Raw genomic sequence first — 23,233 nt, 5'->3', positions numbered from 1 at the left:
CAACACTTTTTATGGTTTTCGGTGTGAACTCAAACACCCTGACTATCTTATCTCCAGCATTATCTTAAGCCACTGTTTGACTGCTGGAAAAAGAAATGTTTGTGTGTGTGTGTGTGTGTGCGTGTGTGTGGCCATGACATGCTAAGGATGACCCCAAGAGTCAAAGACGGTGTGTCCTGTTTGGGACACACAGTGACTCGCTGCCTCTTTGTTTACGTGTGTGTGTGTGTTTTCACTGTTTATCTGTGGCGACCCTCAGGGAAGGGGTGGAGCCGCTGGGGAGAAATCCCCCTCCTGTTCGTAATCACCCTCTTGAGTGTGCTTACACTGCTCCAAGAATACACGTTCTTGTGTAAAGAGTACAGAGTGGGTCTAATCGAGAGAGGTCAGAGGTCAGATTCAGAGCCAGGAGTGCTTCTTGCTGACAGAGACTTCCGTATGGCTGTTGTCTGCTGTTTGCTGCCGTTCTTTGTGGACTTTTTTCTTTTTGTATTTTTTATGAACAAATGTGAACAAATTCAACAGTGTCCGTTAATTTTTATGTTCTAAGGCTATCGTCCAGGGATGTCAAACTAATTTAACATCGTCAGCCTTAAGTTAGCCAGACCAGCGAAACACCCCTCTCTGTCAGTGTAAATACATTTAGCTGAATGCATAATCCCTGACATGTCTCAATATAAGAAAAAGAAGTGGGATTCTAAAGAACATCTCAGTTTTCGACATGATAAAGGTATAAAAAACATTCTATAGCAGATATAGTTGATACTGGGAAAACCAGGAACTTCTCTCTTGTCTTTCAATTATTTATCTATAACCTATTTATTTGCTGTAGTATGAATGGCAACCGAGGAGGTCTTTATCAATAGAATCAGAGCTGTAAATCAATTGAAAATACAATTAAAAGTTCAAATTCTGTGCACTCCTTCACATTTTCCAAAGCTTTCCAATTGGAGTGATTCTGGCTCTTGGGCCTTATGTTTGGCACTTTAAACGGCGCTCTGGTGACTTTCCAAAGAGCCTTCCTGCTCAGTCTCAGTATCAGTCTCTCAGAGCGGAACCCCTACAGTCCCTCGTGTCTGTTTGCGCCGATGTCTGATTGTTTCTGAATCACAATATTTTAGTGCCCTTTGAGAGCCCCTTTGTCTGTGCGCCCATGTGCGATCTACAAAAAAACGATCCAGATTCATGCACATGCACCTCTGCTACAGAGAGCAAAGTAGGGTATGACAGAGATTATAGTTTTGGGACCCTCACAGTTCACTTCTCTTTATTCATACTAGATCTGCTTCCTTCAACATAGCAGGAAAAACATTCCCCAACTTTTAACTTTAACTACTGGCCTTCCTTGTTAAATGAAGGCAAATCAAAAAAAATTCTCAAATACTAAAAAATAAATAAATAAATCATAAAAATCGATTCCATTTGGTGGTTATTATGTAATATGTCTCCCCTGGTCTGGATAACTGTAATGACTCCGGTTCAGCCCTGTAATGGGAGTCAGACTTCCAGGCCCTGTTGCCCTCCCACTGATTTTCTTGGCGGGTCATATTCATTTAATGCCTGAATTTAAGTCATACTTTAATGCTACCACAAAACTACATGAGTTACGATGCATCAATCACTCCTAGGTTATTGACACACAAGAGCTCTGCCTTGGTCCGGCCGACTTACTTAAGCTCCCTGTACTCCAGCGACTCAGTAGTGTCACATTTAGTATTATATCAGTTGCCAGAAGTAAGAACAATGACACAAATAATTATAGTCTGAAGCATACCTCATGATCTTTATTGTGACCGAGATATTTATCTTAACTCTCTCAGGAGCCACGGCGGCTCTTGTGTTCCCCCAGTCAGGAATTCCCTTCATAAGCGGCGTATCGTGACCTGCGCCTTCCCAGAAGCAACTCTCTCCACCCCCCTGTCGCATTTCTAATAAATTCCTCTATCATCATTGTCATGTTGACACAGCAAAGGAAGGTAATATGTTAAACGTCCAAAGCGTGCCAAATATAACTCCATGTGTGATTGTTTCACAAAGAAAGCCTATTGTGTGTCCAGGGGAAGCACCACAGTCCCAGGGACTCTCATCTGATTCTTAAATATGACTTGCCCCACTCAAAATGCACGGTCCCATATTTAGCCGTAGCAAAACTATTTATGTACAAATGCTGTACACGTAAGTCAGTATAGGTGCATTAAATAACACAAACTGATCGCACAGCTGGAAGTTTCTCCTATTGGGAAAATGGTCAATCAACACAATGCTGATTTTATAATAGTTCGCTATGCTCGCTGTTTGTTTAATTAGCTTTCTCTCCACATAGTCGTTCCCACTTCCTGCCCACTACAAGCATTACTGTGGAGAGTATTTACAGACGAGTATATTTATTCAGCAGTTGTTTGTGTTTTCTTTTTGTATTCATGAAGATGGATGCTTTACAGGATGAGTAATTACAACTTAATGACCGTGTGTATTTTCATGTATACGTCTCTTCTGCGTGTGCAGTGGTGCTATGACAATCATGTGTGTATGCTCATGCCTGTACAGTACAGCTACCTCACGTGACCTCTGCAACGCTTTCCTCGTGCTGTTATCGACAACCTAGAAGAGACAAGTTAACACAAAGTGACTGACGCAACATTTTTACTATAAAACAAAGGACTGAAGCAAATTCTTTGATACGTATCTGCGGGGCTCTTTTGATTCAAGGGTTGATTTGAAAACTTCTGCTTAAGTCATAAAAATATTTTGTGTCTTACAGATATTCTACAAAGTCACCAGAGAGATTTTTCCTGGCCAGGAGCTGCTACTTTTCATGAAGGCTGAAGAGTATTCATGTGATACGATGGCTCCTGATATTCATGGTCGGCACCTCACGCATGCACAGACACAAATAATTTGGTTTTTTTCTCTCTCTGCTGTAAACATATCTCACAAATGGTTTTTTTTCTATGTTAATTCCCCCCCTCCCGCCCCGACACCTTGCACTACACAGAGGAGAGGCAGTACCGCTGTGAGGATTGTGACCAGCACTTTGAGTCCCGAAACCAGCTGCTGGACCACCAGAAGAAGCCGTGTGGGATGCCCCCCTCCTCATTCCTGAACCCAGGTTTGAATTTTCATTATTATTACTTTTTTTCTACCACCATAAAAATAGAGTTGTACAGAGTGTCGAGAAACATGTGTTGCTGAACTGGGACCAAGACACTAATGATCTAAGTGCTTTGTCTCTCATCGGAGCAACTGAAAATGAGATCATAGAGTAGTGCTCTGTGGAAAAGGTGAATCTGATCTACGCTTTAGCCATGAGGACAACTTTAAAACCTTCCACTTTCGAGTGAATGAAGCTTTTTTTGAGCTGCTTGTATAACTTCTTATGTAATCTAGGAGGCGACAATGACCTGAAAGCCCAAGAACCTCAAGACTTGCGACCCCTCCACATGTCCCAAGGACTACACGAATGTAAAGAGTGTGACCAGGTCTTCCCTGATGTTCAGAGGTAACTGGATGGACACATTTCATCCCATAATTTATTCGAGCAAGTGCTGACAAACAAACATGTGATTCAAGACAAATCCTTCCAATCTCATTGTCTTTTTTTCTTTTTTCTTTTCTGCAGCCTGGAGGCCCACAGCTTGTCCCACAGTGAGGAGAGAGAATATAAGTGTGACCAGTGTCCCAAGGCCTTCAACTGGAAATCGAACCTGATCCGACATCAGATGTCGCACGACAGTGGCAAGCACTACGAATGTGAAAACTGCTCAAAGGTAAAGTGATGACTGTTGAAGGGAATATTTCATGATTTGGGATGCAGATATTTGTGCACATGTGTCCCCTCTGCACATTTTTTTAGAAGCAGATAGTAACCCTCCCGTGTGTCTGTGTGGTTCCTCCCCCCAGCAGGTGTTCACAGACCCCAGTAACCTCCAAAGGCACATTCGCTCGCAGCACGTCGGGGCGCGTGCTCATGCCTGTTCTGAGTGTGGCAAGACGTTTGCAACGTCTTCAGGCCTCAAACAGCATAAGCACATCCACAGCAGTGTCAAGCCCTTCATGTGTAAGTCACTAAGACCCTACCTATGTAAGTCTACTCAGTACATTATAAGAATAACAGTAATGACATGCTTTGGCTTGCCTTCTAATGTGTTTTTTGGGGAAAAAAAATCACTTCATCCTTCTGCAGGTCTTTTTCTCCAGAACTAATCTTGTAATGTTCTACAGGGTTTACACGTGATAATATACTGCAGTGAAGCAAAGACGTTTCTTTAGAAAGGCCCATGCAGTCTGTTTTATGCACCAAGCCTCGCACACTGCTGACATAATAATAACAGCATTTTAACGAGCATGTAATTCAGTTTGAATCGTTGAATCTTTGTCTAACCTTGATTTTGCTTGTAACTGTGATTTAATCTAATGTTTTGTTGACATACATCTTGCAGGCTTTTTTGTCTCGTGTCTTGGTTTCTTTATTTCTTGAGCACATACTTTCTTTTTTCTTATTTTTTGGGGTCCTCGCTAACTCCTGCAGGATCCAAAAACCTTTGACCTTTCACACTTTCACCACCTCACACAAGAGATCTGATCTCCATATCCCCTGAAGCATTATGACCTCCACCCTCTGCCCCTTTCCTCTTTCCCCTGTTTTATTTTTTATTTTTTATTTTTTTTAAGTGGGCTCATACAAATCTGTGCACATTAAATACATACTATCTTTTTCTTTTGTCATGAAAACACACAGACAAACACATATAAATAAATATCCATATACTTAAGCAGGAGTGACGGCATCTCCAGTGAAGACTTCAGATTTCCCTATCTCGTCTTTTGCCTCCAGAACACGCACCATTCCTCACAAATAGCAACCACATGTACAGCCCCTCTTCCCTGCGCTTCCTCTGAATTGGAGTCCATTTGCTATAATCAGCAGAAACTATGCAGGTTTAAAAACAACTAATAGCTGTCTAAAAAAAGAGAGAGAGACAAAGCAGCCTCCAACATGATGGCTGCCTGGGAGAAATCATATGCGAAGTGCCTTTTTGTGTGAGTGCTCTTGTAGGGTCTGTATGCATGTGCTTGTGTGTGCATACTAGTATTCGTGATTTAGTGCACGCAGTGTGTCAAGGATGCGTGCATACAAGCTTTTGTATGAACGGGAAGCACCCAGAGGTGCTGGGTTGTTAATTCCCACACTCAAGTGAACATTATTTATCTGCTGCACTTTTCACAGGAGCATGTTTATAATATTTTGTTTTTCAGTTTATTAAGAGCTGAAGAATACACACATGTGGTGAATCCTGCCCCACAGTGTGAGTGTGATGTGATGTTCTCAGGATGTAAATGTCACAAGAACTAAACTGAGTCAAAGGGCTTTTTTCTTCCAGTCTGCTCAGGCTATGTGGGCGTACTTGTATTTAAAAACAATATAGACACAAGGAGAGATCACTAATAGCTCTTGTTCCTTCTTTTTTTTTGGCTAAAATTTGCACATTGTAGAAGCTTAATTGGACTAATTTCAAGCAAATTTAAAATACAAATTCTTTAGTGTTCTTTTAAACAGTTTAAAACGGCCTAACACACCCATGGTGATGATTAGGTAACGCTTAGAGAAACTGAGAAACTGCTGTTTCATGTCACAGTGCTAGACGTCAGCTTCATTGGTTAAATTGACTGAAAGGTCTGGGCTCAAGGAATTTTTTTTTCTTCTCCTTCTCCTTCCTCTGCTGCTGCTTCTTCTTCATTAGCCTGGCTGTGTCCAAAAAAGCTTAGCCACAAATACCCTTATTTTAATTTATTTTTCTGGTTCCTGAAAATTCACCTTTTTTTTTCTTTTTTTTAAATATAGGATTACATTCACTCCTGGCTTGAACTTTCCCATTTGGAGTTCCTCTGGGATGTTTATTCAAATGTGCTTCCAAAATGCTTTTTTTTTTCCTGTTCTCCCTCTCCATCTCCTTGAATTGCCTCTTGTGCACCTTGAGGCTGGAAAGCATCCAAAGTATGCAGAAGTGAAACCACAGTGTGAGCCTAACCACTTCCTTATCCTCGTTTAGAAGATCTAATAACAATATGAGCTAAATCAATCATCCAGAAATCCTTCTTACTGCTGTCCTAAAAGTGTAGGGTGAACATAAGCTGCAATCCACAAAATCCATAGTGTGGGATGGGTGTGACAAAGAGGGACATCTTCTGCATGACAGAAGTTCAGAGACACAAAACTGAAAAGCACAACCAAAATAGCATATGATGGGTTACTATTCCCACTATTAAATCATCCATTTACAATAGAAATAGCTTACAGATTAATACTGACCAACAGATACCATCAGATGGTGGATTTTTTGTTGGGTGTTGTCATTGTACGTCTCCGGAGACAGACTGACTGACAGGCAGGCATAGAGAGTGTGGCTGTTGACTGTGGGAAGGTCAGTAAGCGCAGGATGACAGAGCCAACTATGGGGACAAGGTGAGGGGGCTGAGGGGGTGACTAGAGAGGCCCAGAGAGAGGGGGGGTGGGGGGGAAGCAGCAGAGGATGTGAGACCTGTCCCTGGGAACCGGACTGCAGGATAGGATTCATTCAACTCCACTTCCTTCTCAAACTTAAAATAGAGCCATTGTACTGAATGAGGCTGAGAATGTGTGTGTGCGTTTGTGTGTGTGTGTGTAGCTTTATGCCTGTGTGTGTCTGTGTGTGTGATTACAATTTCGTTGCGGTGTGTGTGGATATTTTGTGAATGTGACTGCATGTACACATGTGTGTCTCTGTGTGATTGTTTATGGACTCCCTGGGAGCGTCCCTGGAAGGACAATGGGGCTGGAGATGCCTGGGAATTTGGTTTGATGTGCAGCTGATGAGTGGCAGCGAGTGACTCACACCATCAACCAAATAGATTCTCTGACAATTCCAGGATCTGGACACACCTCTTCTTTTCTGTTCTGCTGGAACATTGTCAGAGTATTGATGGGAACACAAGTGTATCACTCATGCTGCATTTCCTCTGCCTTTGCTTCAGCCGGCCTGAAGCATAGAAATGTCATATTAAATTATGTAATTTTGGTGTGTATGTGCATGAGGAGTTGGGAGGGGTGGAGGGGTGGGGGTTCAGTTCATGTCAGAGGCTGATGCAATCTATGCTTGTCTCTGTTTCCCTACAGGTGAAGTCTGCCACAAGTCCTACACCCAGTTCTCTAACCTTTGCCGCCACAAACGCATGCACGCTGACTGCCGCACACAGATCAAATGTAAGGACTGTGGGCAAATGTTCAGCACCACCTCTTCCCTCAACAAGCACCGGCGCTTCTGTGAAGGGAAGAACCACTTCACAGCAGGAGGGCTGTTTGCCCAGGGTATGCCACTCCCTGGGGCCCCCGGCTTGGACAAATCAGCTCTTGCAATGGGTCACAGCAGTGCAGGACTTGCTGATTATTTTGGGGCTAGCCGACATCACAGCGGACTTACGTTCCCTGCTGCCCCAGCATTTCCTTTCAGCTTCCCTGGCCTGTTCCCCTCTGGACTTTATCACCGGCCGCCACTCATTCCTGCCACAACTTCTCCTGTCAGACAGCCATCCCACGCACCTGTTGCTGGACCTGGAGTAGAGCTGAGCAAGAGTCCTTTGCTGCCTCCAAGCCCTGGTGCTCAGGAGTCTCAAGAACTTCTCAAAGCTCTCCGCAAAGACGGCGGTTCACCTGGAAGTCAAATGCCAGTGTCAGACAGCCAGGGCTCATCCTATACCAAGCAAAAGAACAAGCAGAGTGACCAGTCTGAAAGCAGCGACCTGGATGATGTCAGCACACCCAGTGGAAGTGATCTAGAGAGCACGTCAGGCTCCGAGCTCGAAAGCGACATGGACAGTGAGAGGGAGAGGGGGGCTGCTCGAGAAAACGGAAAAGGTCCAAAGAGGAAGGCCAGTGAAGGAGGCCCTCAAAGCCCCGGCCTGATGGGCAGCATCGCTGCTAAAGACTTTCCAGGCCCTTCCCTCATCCCGTCCCCGCTGGACGAACACACAGCTGTAACAGGAGCTGTGAATGACTCTATTAAGGCCATTGCCTCAATTGCCGAGAAGTATTTTGGCTCCACTGGGCTAGCTGGCCTACAGGACAAGAAGGTTGGGTCTCTTCCCTATCCTTCTATGTTTCCACTGCCTTTCTTCCCAGCGTTCTCCCCTCCGGTTTACCCCTTCCCAGACAGAGACCTCAGAACTGCAGGCCTGAAGGGGGAGCCACAATCACCTGCAGATGACTGCAAGAAGGCCCAAGGGAAGTCTTCATCCGAGTCCCCATTTGACCTCACCACCAAGCGAAAGGAGGAAAAGTTAGCATCCTTTGCATCTTCCAAACCAGAAATGGCCCAATCTATGGGTCAGGATCAGCCACTAGATTTGAGCCTTGGGGCCAGGGGCCGTGGGCGTAATCCAAGAGAGGAGGAGACGAAAAAGAATCCAAATTACGAAGAGGAGAAAGGAGTGGTGGAGATCCCAAAAGCAGACACTTCCTTACAACATGCTAGGCCCACCCCTTTCTTCATGGACCCCATCTATAGGTATTGTTATTACCAGTAACTCTCTAAGCCTTTATTTGGTTAAATCACAGTATTTAAAAAATGTAATTACTTCTATATGCTGCAAATGTGCATACAGATTTGCAAAGTTTGTCAGTTATTTTGTAAAACTGAATATAATCTCACTGATAACCACTAAGAGCTAATAGAAATCTACTATTAGCAGGGTTGAGAAGAGGAGAATGAGCGATCCGTTTGAGACTCTGAAAGACAAGTACATGCGACCCGCTCCGGGCTTCCTTTTCCATCCACAGGTAGGTTTAAACTATGGCTTTCATAGGAATTGGGGAAATTTGGGAAAGGATGCATACCGGGTACAACATAAAGGATTAAATATTGCATTCTTATGAGTTCAGCAGCTCTTTACTCTTTTAGTTATTTAAGTTGATGATTTAGATGCCTATACTGCCCTAATTTATAAGGGTACGAGTTAAATCACAGCTGTCATGGGTCTTGCCATCAAACAATGGCACAATTCAAGCTTACAAGTCCAAGTCTTGGCCTCCTATGTACACAGCAGTGACAGCAACATGTAATTTAAGCAACCAGTGCATATTATGATTCTTTCTACAAAGAGCTTTTATCCTTAATGGTTATCACAGACTGACCAGACTGGATTAATGAGGATTAGCATGTGACTCTAGTTTTACCCAAGCTACTGCCTGTTAAGCCCGCTGCTGGCTCCCCAAAACAGATGTGTTTTGGAAAGAAAGGCCACTTTGTGACACATCTTCCTATAATATGTCTTTGATTACAATATTAAAAAAATGATATGCTCTTAAAGCAACAGTTTCTGCCCCTGGGTTTTCTGTGCCAGTATTTCCAGCATGAGGCTCCATTTAACGGGTATGTGTCCATGCGTGCACACGGGTCTGTGTGTATGCATGTCGATGACATGTTGCATTGACGTTCATTTGTTCAATCTTCCCCCGCGGGTGAGAACGGTCTGCTGGAAAGTGAAAACACCACTTTCTCAGGCACATGATTTTTTTTCTCTCTTTTCTGGCTGTTTCAGGCCTGGTTTTTACAGGCTGTTTCATTTGTCTGATTTATGTCCCCTGTCCAGACTGCTGCATGGGTCCAGCCTGCAGCAGCCACATGGCCGTCCCACATGCCTTAATGAGGTGTCCTATCAGTAGAAACACTAACTGAGTGCTTAGGCCATCTTTATGACTTTATGATGTCTGGACACACAAATCATTCCCGCAAATTCCAGACCAGGGTAGGTCTCAGCCAGACCAGGCGATGGGCTGTTCCACGTACTTTTGAGGAGGTTTGTTTTCAGTCACCTGAGTCACTCTTGAGCAATATATTAAAAGAGAGCTTGCAAAGCTGAGGGGGCTGGAAGTTCTTTCAACCTTTAGTGATTCAGCTTTTTATTTCCTGGCAGGAAATTTTACTGCTAGCCAATACTGGCTTAGATTACATACTGGAATTGAATTTGTAGCCTTCTATAATGAGCTTATTGAACACCAGGAAGTGTTGGAAACTATAAGAGCCTCATATAATTCCAGCGCCATAACTCCGTAGATAGGCAGCTCATTGCTCATTCAAAGTTAATTGCACCAAGGCCCATCATCCCTTCTGTACCCATGTGTGTCCAATCAAAAGCTGTTGATTCATGCGCCACTTTCTGGTTCTGACTGCTTTCTCTTTTCCTTCTCTTCCGCCCCTCAGTTTCATTTGCCAGATCAGAGAACTTGGGTAAGTTCCTCTCAAACATACAGTTTTGCCATGTGTCCGTACGTCAAGCAAACAAACCCTATCCCACAATTAATGCACGAGCTGCGAAACAGTTTCCAACTGACATCACCCAGCATTCGCATGGCTTTGGCCTGTCACACTCACACACTGACTCGACTGCTCAGAGACAATAAAAAGAAATTTCATGTCAGTGTTTATAATGTTTAACATACTATGGTATGTGTATCCAAGCCTTTTTGATTTGTTTACATCTTTCAATCTTGACGTATCTTTACTTCTAACATGAAAGTGTTTCAGTGGGGATTTCCAACTGAGCTACACCCTTTCCATGCACCAGCCCTGAATATATGTTTGCTTATTTGGAGAATGAAGCAGACCTCTTGCAAATGGGCATGGGGGGAGGGGGGATGAGTGGAACGTGGGGTGGTGAGTGGTCTTTAGGGGTGCTGCTTTACATCACCAAGAGGGTAACAGTCTCTTTGGGACACTGGCGGGGGGAGCGGGAGGTTAGTTCCTCCCTCTAAACATCTGGTTCCCGATAAAGATCAACAAATGAGAATGCATCTCGCTAATTAGGGCCCTAACAGCATCACTGACATCTGAAGATAGCCAATCAACTGCTGGTCCCAGAGTGGTGCTACAGAAACAAGCAAGTTTACAGATGCATACACACTGCCCAGAGGGAGGGATAGGGGGGTTTTAGTAGGGGTGTGTGTCTGTATGTGTGTGTGTGTGTGTGTGTGTGGTTGAATGTACATGCGGGTAGATCAAAATGTCGAACATTTCGCACGCAATATTTCCAAGTGAGCCTGACTCGACATCCATAAAATCATTTCAGTGTTTGAAGTGTAACATGGAGCTGACTGATGGTCACTTGTCTATTGGACTGGACGTGTGAGTCATTTGCCGTGTCCCCGCACACAAGTTATTTGGCAAGGAAAATCTCCTTTTTGGAGCATTTAGTGAAAAAATTTTTAAATTGCAGCAACGGATTTAAAGAACAGTTGTGATCAGTTTTTTTTTTTATCATGTCAAGTAGTCAGTATGCAAAGAAAATATACTCCGCCATGTATATTTTTTCATATAAAAAGAGACGAGTCTTAACAGAGAGCAGCCGCATGAGTAGACTGAGGTGGGATCAGAATTCCCCAGTAGATGGAGCCAAGATGGAGTAGCTTTCAGCTCTAAAAATGTCTTATCGAACAGGTTCGATACTCCCGACAGCTTTAGGGGCCCTAATGTTCCCAGGAGTTATGGCTTCTCATTGAGCAGTGCAGACAAACTGAGCATTCATTCCAGTTTCTGAAAAGAGCCCAATGAAATACATTCAAAAGAAATATGAAAGCATTTCACCTCCCTCTTGCCTATCTTTCAGCCCGTCCCCCCCTTCTTTTCTCACTTCCTCGCCTTCTCTTTCTCTCTTCTCTCCCACTTGGTCTCTCTTTTGCCTTTGATTCATGGCGTGTAGCACTGGCATATTCATAATCAAACAGAGCTGACACTCCACATCCTCCCTCAGTGGGAACGCCGACGGCTGCGGCAGGAACTTTACACTCGGCCGTCACTCCTAATCAGCCACTCCCAACACCCGACTCCACCGCCATCCATCAGCCATCAGTCCTTCTCTCTCCGGACTCTGTTTTGCCTTTTCTTACTTTCTTGTTTGCACGCTTTTTTTCCTCCCTCTTTGTCTCTCTTTCTTCCATTCCCCCTCCCCCCCCCCTCCTCTATCATCTAGTCCTTCATCATGCTTCTTCTCCAATTCTCGTGCTCTGTTTCTTTTCCCTCAGTCTCCTCGATCTTGGCGTGAAGCCTGAGAGTGACAGGGGGTGAAAGCAGGAGATGGAATGTCAAAGTCGGAGCAGGGCTCTGGTGGAGGACCCGAATCACCATTGATTTGTTGCCTTATTGAAATAAGAAAGAGAAACAGGCTGAAAATTCAATACAGGCAAAATAATGCAAATGTGTGAGTCTGCTAAAAAAAAAAGAAAACTTTGTAAGGGTGTGTGTGTGTGTGCGTGTTTGTGTGTGTGTGTGTGTGTGTGTGTGAGATGGCCTGTCAGGCCCTGCGGCCTACTGAGACCCCTGCCCCTCCCTCTCCTCCTCCCTCTAGTTCTCCCTTCACTCCCCCTCCAGCCCCCCGCTCCTCCCCCATCCCGCCCCTCTCAGCACAGCGATATCATTATTACCCGTGTCTGGCCCTTGATCAGTAATGTCAACATCTTTCATATTGACGAATGTGCTGTCTGCCCGCATTGTGCACAGAATGGTTTACAGCCCGGCAGTGGACATGAATCACTCCTCTGCCACACACACACACAAACACGCACACACAGACAGATACACACTAAGCATGTGCAATCACATGCAACGGACATGCCTGTAAGCACACACATTTTGCACACACACAAATACATTACAGGAACATTCCTCACTCTCTCACACAAATATATTTTCCGTTTTTTACACACACTGAAGGTAGTTAATCAACTACGACCACCATGCAGCTCATAGTTTCTCATTCATATACATACATGAGCGCACATACACACACGGATATCTCCCCGGAGAGTATCCGATGAAAGTAAAGGTTCAGCTTCATTAGCAGATTGGCTGCAGTCCTCCTATGTGCGTGTGCGTGTGTGTTTATCTGCCTACTGTACATGCATGTTTGGAACAGAACAAGCAATGGCTTAATTTAACATTCACAGCTGCACACCTGCTCGCCACTAACCATGAATGGAAGCGAACTGGTTTTCATTTTTCGGCAAAGTTATGAATCAGTTTCCAGTGTTCTTGTCATGCACATACAGGAATTTGACCTTGTGATGTATGAATTATTCATGAGCGTCATAATGAGAATTCTCCTTCGGCACTTGTTTGACTTTTCAACTGTTTTTTGCCTGTAAACAAGACTCATTACTCAAACGATGTGAGCGAATCTATATAGAAAGTAGGTTCTTTATTAAGAAAAATCCATAACTCTTTGGCTTATGTGCTTAATGTAAAGAATGTGGGATTTCTGTGCTTCTTAGGTATTGTCAGTTTTTGCATTTTTACTGCATCTGGCAATCAGAAACCAAAACACGCTGAATGTGTTGTCTCAAAATCTTGTTTATGAAAAGTCAGATTTCAATTCTTCTTAGCTGACATGGCTCCTCACTCTGTCCTTCCTTTTTCCTATCTCTTCAGATGACTGCAATCGAGAACATGGCAGAGAAGCTGGAAACGTTTGGCTCCTTGAAGCCAGAGCCTGGTGACCTGCTGCGCTCGGTTCCCTCCATGTTTGACTTCAGAGCTCCGCCCTCGGCGCTTCCCGACACGCTACTGCGCAAGGGAAAGGAGCGCTACACATGCAGGTAACTAAAACCCCTAGTTTGGCTTGTATTTTTCACTTTTAAGTTAGTCATAAATTATTTTTTTTAATAGTTTTTAGTAGTCTCTGCAGTTTTTCTTTCTTTTTCCTTTCTCAGAATATTTTCTTGTAAATCTTGTCTGGGACTGGTGTGCGTTTTGTGGGTAGTTTTTTGTTTTTATATGGTTGTGTTTTAGTGAGAACACATTGCAGTAAGAATTCCTGTTCTTTTTTTGGAAGCACTTAAAAATTGCAAAATGTTATGTACTCCTTTATAGATACTGTGGAAAAATATTCCCTCGCTCTGCCAACCTGACACGCCACCTGAGGACTCACACAGGAGAGCAACCGTATAGGTAAGAGCATTTTTTACGGGCTCCTCGTGTTTTTTTACTTTGCAATTGTATCCCTCAACCTATCCTTACTCAGCTCTAAAAGTCTGCAGGCACATAATTGTCCAGTCAAAAATCCGATTTGCACCATAGCCGATTAACACCCCATGAAAAAGAGCTGCTTTTCTCCCCTCACACATATGAGTGAAAGCAGGGCACACACTTTCACACAGTGTACTCTGAGCCACACATACAGACAGCACAACTCATTTGTTAACAGCATGTGGATGTTTTCCCAGGGATTTCTTGTCTACAGTTAGAACAGAGTTTATGTGTGTTTTCTTATGCCATTAAAGGCCTGGAATAATTATACTACTGCTAAACAATTTGCCTGATGAAAAATGGCGTCCATCGCCTGGGTGAAAGGGGAGGTTTGGGGGGATTTGGGTTGTTGAGGAGCACAGGCAGACGTCCACACCCGGCAGCTGTGGTCACAGAGTGATCTACAACAACTTTGGCTACTCCAAATAGAGGCTTACATCCCATCTAAACAGTTATTCCCATCTTATTCCAGAAATCGTGGTTAAAAAAATGGTAATTTTAGCTCTTAGTGCTTTTTTTTTTTTTCCATTTTGGAAGCTTTGTTTAAAGGCTCCCCTTTCTGCTCCTATCAGCCCAGCAGATTTTTCCAGGTGCATCTGAAGTACTAGTTACAATACAACAGTGGTCCAGTACCCATGCAAAAATTAATTCTGAAGACTTACTACATTTGGATGCCTCGGTGCTTGGCTTTGTAGTTACTAAGGTAGAGGAATTTTGGCCCAAAGTTCGGAAGGGGCCTGCTGACCACAGGGGAGAGAGAAAGACAGATGCAGGCCTCTACTGCCCCAGCCTGATAGCCTGCACTCTACATGCTGGCATGCCATTAAAGATCACCGCCTTTTATTGTAATTTTTTGTGGAGATAACCGGGGGGGAGGGTTCCTGAGGGACAGCCAATCGAGCGAGCTAATTCCACAAGAAGAAAAGATGTAATCTTCTCGTATAATTTTGCATGAAGAAACTTGGCAGGAGCTCCTAATTTTTGCAGGGCTCAAACCAAATCTGTTGCGTGCTTATTTTGTGAGAGAAGAATGCAATTTTATTGCGCTGGCTGGAGATAAGAGGCAGAGCTGTTTCACCTTAAACAAGCTCCTCCATCATGTCTGGGACTGTGGGACTGCTGGGACTGTCTGTATGAGCATGTGTGTGTGTGTGTGTGTGTGTGTGTGTGTGTGTGTGTGTGTGTGTGTGTGTGGTGTCCTACATTATGTATCCCATTATGTTTCCCCACATAACAAACCGCAGGTTCCTGATTCATTATGCAGTACAGTTGTATTTATGACCAGCGGCATGTGCGTTTTGATGTTTTCTTCATTTAATTACTGAGCTAAACGAAAGGCATTTACTTTCTTTCTGCAGGTGTAAGTACTGTGACCGCTCCTTCAGCATCTCCTCCAACCTACAACGTCACATTCGCAACATCCACAACAAGGAGAAGCCGTTTAAGTGCCACCTGTGCGACCGCTGCTTCGGTCAGCAGACAAACCTGGATCGCCACCTCAAAAAGCACGAGAACGGCAATCTGTCAGGTGTGTAGCAAGTTTTGTAGACCGTGGACATATATATATATGTATATATATATATTTTGTAATAAGATACAATAATCAAGCTACTTTTTCTTTTTTTTTCTTTCCGTATTATCAGAGAAAATGAGAGCAGCATTTGCTGACTCCTTAGATTCATCAATCATTCCACTGCATAGCATAAAACAAAATATACTCCTGATCGAGAGAATCTCAGAGGCTGAGAAATTAAATTATATAAATCTGTCATCGACCTCTGCAACAACAGCACAAAATATTTTTGAATGAGCTGCTTTCATCAGCAGCACAGCTCACAGCTTATGGGTTGAGAGGTTGCATCACTCTGACTCTGAATCAGCAGAACGAGCAGTGACACCTGGCCAGGAGCCGACGGCAGCGGGCCTAAGAGGAGGTCGCCACTTAATCAGACACAATGAGCAATCCATCAAATGCAAATCAATTATCTGTCAAGCTTTCCTTTTTTCGGCATTAAATTATATATTCCCCCCACTCAACACAAAACACAAACACTATGGACTAATAATACTTTGTAGAAAAATTCTTTCTCCACAGTTTATATAATAAAACCATAGCGTCTTAAGCTTTCGGCTTTTGTATCATTACTAGCATTCAGTGGGGCCAAGTATACTCAGATGTCACATAAATTTATCTTAAACTGTCTTAAGGTCTCAAAAAATGACAAATAGAGTGAAGAATCCATATCCGTTCATACAAGCACTTTCTTTTTCTATACAAAGTGCGACTTGGGGTTCAGTAACTTGCCCATGGATACAGCCAGGGATCAAACCCCCATCCTTCTAAAGCACGATTCATATTTTCCTCAGTGATGTAATGTAGATACAGATGTCACACTGACAGACTGACAAACAAAACATGTCTTTTACGGCATACTTTCATCCTTAAAACAGTTTGGGGGCATCAAGTTCAAACACATGATGACTGGAATGTATTTTCTTTCTATAGGAACTGCAATGTCGTCCCCACAGTCTGAACTGGACAGCAGCAGCGCCATACTGGATGACAAAGAGGACTCTTATTTCAACGAAATAAGAAATTTTATCAGCAACACAAGCCAGAACCAGACATCACCGGACCCCTCAGAGGAAGGGTGAGAGCAGCTTTATGTGGTGATACGTGCCCATCTTTCCTCCTATTTCTACTTCTACAAGGAGATGGTTGTTTCTTGGCCTGGAGGGCTCGAGCTGATTCAAAAATAAATAATTAAAAGATGGGGAAAAAACAGATGAAGGGTGATCTTTTGAAAGGATACTGGTAAATCTACATTAGATTGAATATGTATTAACTGTGTGGGATTTACACACACACACAAAATATATATACAATAATGTGTCGACCACTATCCACCATTTTTAGACATCCAATTTCATACCTTCCAGCCAGGCTTTGTTAATAACAATCGCATCATTTTGGGGGGTCTGGAGTAAAGAACTCTTATCTGCGATGACATTTAAGATTTGGAAAAGTGAGCAAGCTCTTTAAATCAATTGCCTCTTGACCACATGTAGGAAAAGATATCAATATACATGCAACTTCATCTGGGCTTTATGCAAACAAATTCTTGTAGCTGTGATCAGATCGGATAACAGTTGCGAGGTCTACTCTGGTCCCTGAGTTTGTTTTCACGCGCCCCATGTTGGTTTGATCACTGGAGGCCCGATAGAGATCTCGCAGACTAGCTCGTGATTGAGCAGAAGGCCCGTGAGAGCAGGGCTGAGCGGTAGAGTGTCAGAGGGACGGGAGGCAGGAGGGGTAGTGCAGCAGTTAGAGGACCACATCTGGAACCAACATGTCTGCCTACAGGAAGAGAGTAGAGGGGGTGGGGTCAAAGGGTCAGCTTGTGTTTCCTTTCAAAGTGCTGCACTGCTGACTGCTTCTGATAGATACTTTATCCCCAGCAAATTACCACGTTTGAAAGCGTAATTAGCGAATCTGTTTTCTTAATCACAGAGTTCTCACTCCCTCTTTTGGAGCTAGTTCTTCCTTGCAGCCCTGAATACCACCTGAACTCTCCACTCTGACGAGAACACTGCTGACGGTACAACATTATCAGTTCCTGAAATCTGAGACAAAACGACGCAAATCCTTTTTGTGCTAAAATCGAATACGGTGTAATTACCTCTCTCCCCCTTTCAAACGTATCCCTTTTAAATCCAGTGCGGCTATGCTGTTTATAAGCATTCTATAATTATGTGGTGTTGTGCTTGATGTGTTGTGTTTCCTATGAATCTCCTTCTCCCCCGTTCAATTTTCAGTCCCCTTCTCTGAATCCTTTGTGCAAGAAATGGCATATTTGGGAGCTGACGAAAGATGTCCCAGAGTGTAATTAGTGAATCAGTCTTAATGTGGTTCCAGATGATTTACCAAATGGCGGTTTCCTGTGGCACTGAAACAGAGGGACAGATTAAGACTCAGGCAGTTTGGATAGCTGGCCTTTTCCCTCTCCACAGGGATAGAGGAATGGGCTGGTTGGCAGCGCTCTCATAACTCTCCCACCAAATGGGGCTGTCAGCTAAATATTTTGCCTATTAGATGAATACGAGATAGTAGGGAAAATAAACAAGGAGAGAGGCAGAGCACTCCATTTAAGTGCTGCAATGATCAACCCAGTGCTGCTGTGCCCAAAGGGGCCTCAAAGCCTTGATGACAAACGGGATTCCGGCTCTGCTCAATTCCAGCTGCCCTGTTCTGCCTCACATCAGTTCATCTACAAACACTGGAAGAATTCCTTAATCACACTGCATATTTTCTCAAAAACAGAATGAGTATATGAATAACATAATTCAGCCAACAGGGTGGATGTTTCATTTCTTCAACCTTAAATGCCTACTGCGTTGAACAAGCCTCATGAACTAATGTTCCTGGTCTGCAGGCTAAATGGTGGTCCATTTGAAGAAGAAAAGCCACTGATGGCCAGCCATAGGTCACATGACCTGGAAGATGAGGAAGCGGAAGAGTTAGGTGCGGATGAAGAAGAAGGGGAGGAGCCTAGCAACACCCCTGAAAAATCAGAAAGCAAGGTGCTCCAAAGCGACCTCGGTGATCCCATCATACAAGACGAAATGGACTTGAGTGAGCCAAATGACTTGAATCTCAGCTGTAAAACTTCTCCAAGGAGGTAATTTGACACAAGGTTGCAGCTCCAAAACAAAATGCATCACTTTAAATACGATGCTTTGAAGTCAAAAGTATCCTGGCAGCTTTTAACTGATGTTTGACATGACTTTCAGGTATAAAGATGAGGAGGAGCAGAGCAGCTACTCAGCCTTGGATCACATCCATCGCTTTACTGAAATGCGCAAGCTGGACGAGAGCGAACTGAGTGACGGAGATGGGGATGGGGATGAGGAGGACGGCTCATTTGGTTCCCCATCTCTGACTGAGGCAGTCAAACAGCCGCTCTTTAGGAAATCAAAGTCTCAGGTAGATAAAGATGCACACACACATACACGCGCGCGCGTACGCTTAGATACAGACAATCCATATACACGATTATCTGCAGTGTACTTGTGTTTTTTATGTAAATAATATAGTAAATTGTAATCCACCCCTTACTCCTTCAGGCTTATGCCATGATGCTGTCCCTGGCTGAAAAGGACACTCTTCACCCAGCTACCCACACCCCAGCCACCATGTGGCACAGTCTGGCACGGGCTGCCGCTGAATCCAGTGCCATCCAATCCCTCAGCCATGTATGATGACACCTCTTTGCACCTACCTTTTCAGCTCTCAACCCGACCCTGATCCACCTATGGCACTGGCAGTCCATTGCAGGGGCTATTTTGCAGGAATCCCTGATTGTCCACAGAGTGACTGCTGAGCAGGAACCACAGCCCACCCGACTGCTGAGTGAGGCGCCTTACCCCCAAAACACGGCAACTGCCCATGCAAAATCCATCCCAACCCAAGCCCCCCCCCCCTCCCAAAAAATAAAAATAAAAAATAAACCTCCAGCAGATAGAGAGCAAAAATGTCCCTCTGAGACCCTAAAATTGATTTGTTACATTGACACCAACCAGGATGTGGTGAAAATAATAATGCTAAAGTAATAATAGCCGTATTTATTCTTCTGAATTTCTATGTTTTGCACAGCAAAGGCAGCTGAAAGTTGTGGGAAGTGGATATGCTGATTTGTCGTCACTCGACTGAATTTTCTGGCCGGCACATACAAAGCAAGGAGAACATTTTACACCGAGAGTAACACTGGTGGCGTCTAAGACAGCTGGTTTCAGCCTAGCATGTTTCACAGTGTGTAAAGCATAAGAACCAGAACGAGAATTCCCTTTGAACCCCCGGAGAGATCAACAGGTGTTTCCCATGAATACATGATGATAAAACATTAAAAGGTCGGGCGAGCAACCTCGGTTCAGATGAAAATCGTTCCATGTAAGGATAGCACTGGCGGTGCTTTAATATCACTGAACTGAACTGAAGTACAAACATAAGATAGCAATTGCTCAACTAAAATCAGGCCAGTCTCCCATCTGCATCTTTCATAGCTGTGTGTGTCTGCACAATCATAGCACTGTACACAAGTGTCTGACAACTGTTGTCCACTGCACTCCATCCTGCCCACCTGCGATGTCTGTGAAAGGATATAAATAGATTGTCTGTTTAGTGGAAGAGAAGAAAACACGACGATTTTTTTGCTTTGTTTTGTTTTGTTTAATTTACTGAAATAAGTATCCAGTGCTGAAGTTAACTGTTGTTCTGTCGAGGACATAAGTCTTTTTCAAAGCCCTTGAATCCATCCTAGTCCACCAACAATACCACTAAATAGCCCGAATGCTAGTTGTTAGCTACTCCATGCTTGTGTGTCTTTCATTTTTAGACAATCACGATTTTGTTTTTCATTTTGGTTTCTGTTGGTGTTGTTGTTGTTATTTGCTGTTGTATTTTGAGAATTGTATTTATTTCTTGGCAAACTGTAGTTTGTTTACTGAATAGCACTGCTCTTAGCCCGGGCAAGGGGGAGATTCCCAGCCGGGCCAATCCCACAGTTCAATGGGGTTTGTAGATTACATTTGAGGGCCGGATAGTATTAAAACATACAATTCACTCCTTATTCTACTAATGAAATCAGTTGATGAATAGATATTACTTAGGGGTTTTTTCTATGACAATTTATTGATTCAAATGTAAAAAAAAAAAAAAAAAAAAAAAAAAAAAAAAAAAAAGAAAAACAGTATAAGGAATTAATAATAAAAAAGCCAGGTATAATTTCTTCATAAGCGCATGATTGGTCTGATAAGATCTGTATCTGACATTTTCTACGGTTGTCTGCAAGCTTGTGTGATGTTCGGTTCATGTTAATCCCTTGTGCCAAACTTATGATAAATAACAGATTAATTTCATTTATTTTCCCGTTTTGAGGGACCAGATTTTTCTTCTTTTTTTTTTGGTTTGTTTATTTGTTTTTTGTCGTTGTTTTTGTTTATAATCGACTTTAAAAAGTAATCAGCAAGTTGAGGTACTTTGTTTTAATGCTTTCTACAATGTAACTGTTATGCATTTCAATTCAATACTGTGGGAGGAACAACTAAGAAATAAAGGACTACAATGTGGATTGACATGTTTTCGTTTCTCTCTTTATTACTCCAGAAAATAATTTTACTCGCTCTTTGTCCGTCCATTTCCCTCGCGCCTCCTCACTCCATACAGTCCTTCTGGCTGCCCATCATTTTGACCCACGTCAAAATTTATACTAAGAGACAAGAGTCAGAACACCACCTGGCGCTTTCTTCTGGCGCTCCCATGGCCTCCAAGAGTGAGGGAGAGTCTGAACTCTGGTCCTCTTTATTTTTTTCTTGAGGCCTTGGCTCACAAAGTGACGGAGACGCAGAGAAAAGGCTGGAGAGGGCTTGAATGTGGTAGTGGGAGCGGAGGCAGGAATGTGTCCTCTCTATTTGTGTCCGTTTGTGGGGCATGATGGATGAGGTGGGTAGATGTGATGACCTGGCTCATCGCTCAAACACTCAATAAGAGTCCCATCCTGCAGCAGGCCTCCCCATCCGGCACCCCCCTGCCCCCGTCACTGCTTGCTGCCAGCCAACGTGGGCGGACATTGTGGCTGGGAGGGTTGGAGGTTTAGTGGCCCCATTGTCCAGCGAGTAGCTCAAGTGGGGGGTTGGAGAATTGGGCATGACAGTGAAGATGGCTGGCGCTGACACTCTACATTTACAGTGCTCTTGGCACCCTAATGGATGGGTTGTTTTTCTAAGGCCCATCGTCAGCCCTCCGGGCTCTGTGGGCTGCCCACCTTTGACGAGGTCATAGTGGGTCACGCTGCGTTGATGAGGTCAGTATGGGTCGTCCAGCTTTGATGAGGTCAGCGGTAGTGATCTTGCAAGCTAGGAACATAATGAAGTGACATGATATTGGTCTTGAGTATGGGTTGTGCCATCTGCACTATTGGGGACTCATTCAAGCTTATCTGACAACGGAAGTTTGTCAGCAACCAGAACACATTTGTATCTGCTGATCCAATTAAAAAAAAAGAAAATTTGAATCATTTGGAAACTGAAAAACTGACTGACTTCTAATTCCTGTTGGAGCTTAAGAGTCAGAAAACTCCATCAGGAGTGAAGGTCTTCCACCAAGGATGTCAAAGTTTCCATTGTGGGCCACATACAGTCCACTTTGATTTGGAGTGGGGCAGACCAGTGAAACTTAATCATAAATGAAAAGAAAAGTTACAGAAAAGATTCTGGTAGCTCATCACTCAGACTGTCTTGTAATTATAAATTTAGAATGTAAAGTTTTCATTAATTGACAAAATCTCCTTGTACTGTGGTGTAGTGTGAGCGACAATGAGGGTGGGGGTCTTTATCAACAGCAAAAGCTGAAAACCCTTTAAAAATACAGTTAGAGATTCAAAATCTATCCACTCCCTCACATTTCTAAAGCTGTCCAACGCGCTGGACTGGGCAGCCGATTTTAGCCCGCAGGCATTATGTTTGAAAGCCCTGTTCTGTACTATCATCGTGTGACTGATTGTTTTGAAGTAACAGAGGAGGTCGTGTAAAAGTGAATATTTACAGCTTTTTACTCACTTCTGCCAAAACCACCACCATAAGGTTAGTGAAAGTCAACCAAAGCAGTCAAGTTGTTGGCCTCAAAGCCAAAATAATGACCTGAATAACACTATAAAGCTCTCTGGAGCTCACGGGGAACTTCAGAGCAGGATTTGAATTCTGTCTGCTTACACTTACAAAACATTTCTTTTACATTGTTCATAGTCACTGGTATCCTTTCTTAAAACAGCTTTTGTGTGCCCCCTTCACATCACCCTGGTGTTATATATGCTGCTGAAATGGCAGATATCGCATAAAAAAAAGCAATGTCTTAAGAGGCTTACTAATTAGTTACTAAGAGACTTACTAAGTGAATTAAAAATATATATGCATCAAGTTCAGAGATAATTCCAATCAATTTGCATGAGTTCAGAAAGGCAATGATGCACACTTCTGCAGGTGCAATAGAGGAAACTGCTAAACAACAGTTACACCTTGACTGTATCTGGCAACTAACTTTGCTGCAGCATTAAGCCACCAGAACCTCAGAGGTCTTGCCCCCGCTGCTATTCAAATTGCCCATGTAATTACATCACCTACATAAAAAG

At 43.5% G+C, this 23,233-nt stretch overlaps 1 protein-coding gene across 13 annotated transcripts in view; it reads left to right on the top strand.

Moving 5' to 3' along the window:
- mecom (MDS1 and EVI1 complex locus) overlaps positions 1 to 19,530 on the top strand; it is a 123,731-nt gene extending 104,201 nt beyond the window's left edge. For 2 of the 13 annotated variants that reach the window (XM_005944661.3, XM_005944671.3), the window contains 15 exons: positions 2,762 to 2,864; positions 2,996 to 3,109; positions 3,388 to 3,499; positions 3,620 to 3,767; positions 3,901 to 4,081; positions 7,154 to 8,540; positions 8,722 to 8,812; positions 10,236 to 10,262; positions 13,455 to 13,621; positions 13,896 to 13,973; positions 15,410 to 15,579; positions 16,558 to 16,702; positions 18,485 to 18,730; positions 18,843 to 19,035; positions 19,176 to 19,530. In XM_005944661.3, the coding sequence (XP_005944723.1) occupies positions 2,762 to 2,864; positions 2,996 to 3,109; positions 3,388 to 3,499; positions 3,620 to 3,767; positions 3,901 to 4,081; positions 7,154 to 8,540; positions 8,722 to 8,812; positions 10,236 to 10,262; positions 13,455 to 13,621; positions 13,896 to 13,973; positions 15,410 to 15,579; positions 16,558 to 16,702; positions 18,485 to 18,730; positions 18,843 to 19,035; positions 19,176 to 19,310 (3,297 nt within the window). In that variant the 3' untranslated portion in view covers positions 19,311 to 19,530. The remainder of the gene's footprint in view (positions 1 to 2,761; positions 2,865 to 2,995; positions 3,110 to 3,387; positions 3,500 to 3,619; positions 3,768 to 3,900; positions 4,082 to 7,153; positions 8,541 to 8,721; positions 8,813 to 10,235; positions 10,263 to 13,454; positions 13,622 to 13,895; positions 13,974 to 15,409; positions 15,580 to 16,557; positions 16,703 to 18,484; positions 18,731 to 18,842; positions 19,036 to 19,175) is intronic. The other 11 variants (XM_005944667.3, XM_014340854.2, XM_005944663.3 and 8 more) reach the window with 11 other exon arrangements.
- The last annotated feature ends 3,703 nt before the right edge of the window (positions 19,531 to 23,233 follow it).

This window comes from Haplochromis burtoni, unplaced genomic scaffold (genome assembly GCF_018398535.1).
Source record: "Haplochromis burtoni strain Fernald_Lab_line unplaced genomic scaffold, NCSU_Asbu1 Contig_406, whole genome shotgun sequence".
Taxonomy (NCBI): domain Eukaryota; kingdom Metazoa; phylum Chordata; class Actinopteri; order Cichliformes; family Cichlidae; genus Haplochromis; species Haplochromis burtoni.
The sequence above is the reverse complement of the archived record's forward strand: the minus strand, read 5'-3'. Positions and strand labels throughout refer to the sequence as shown.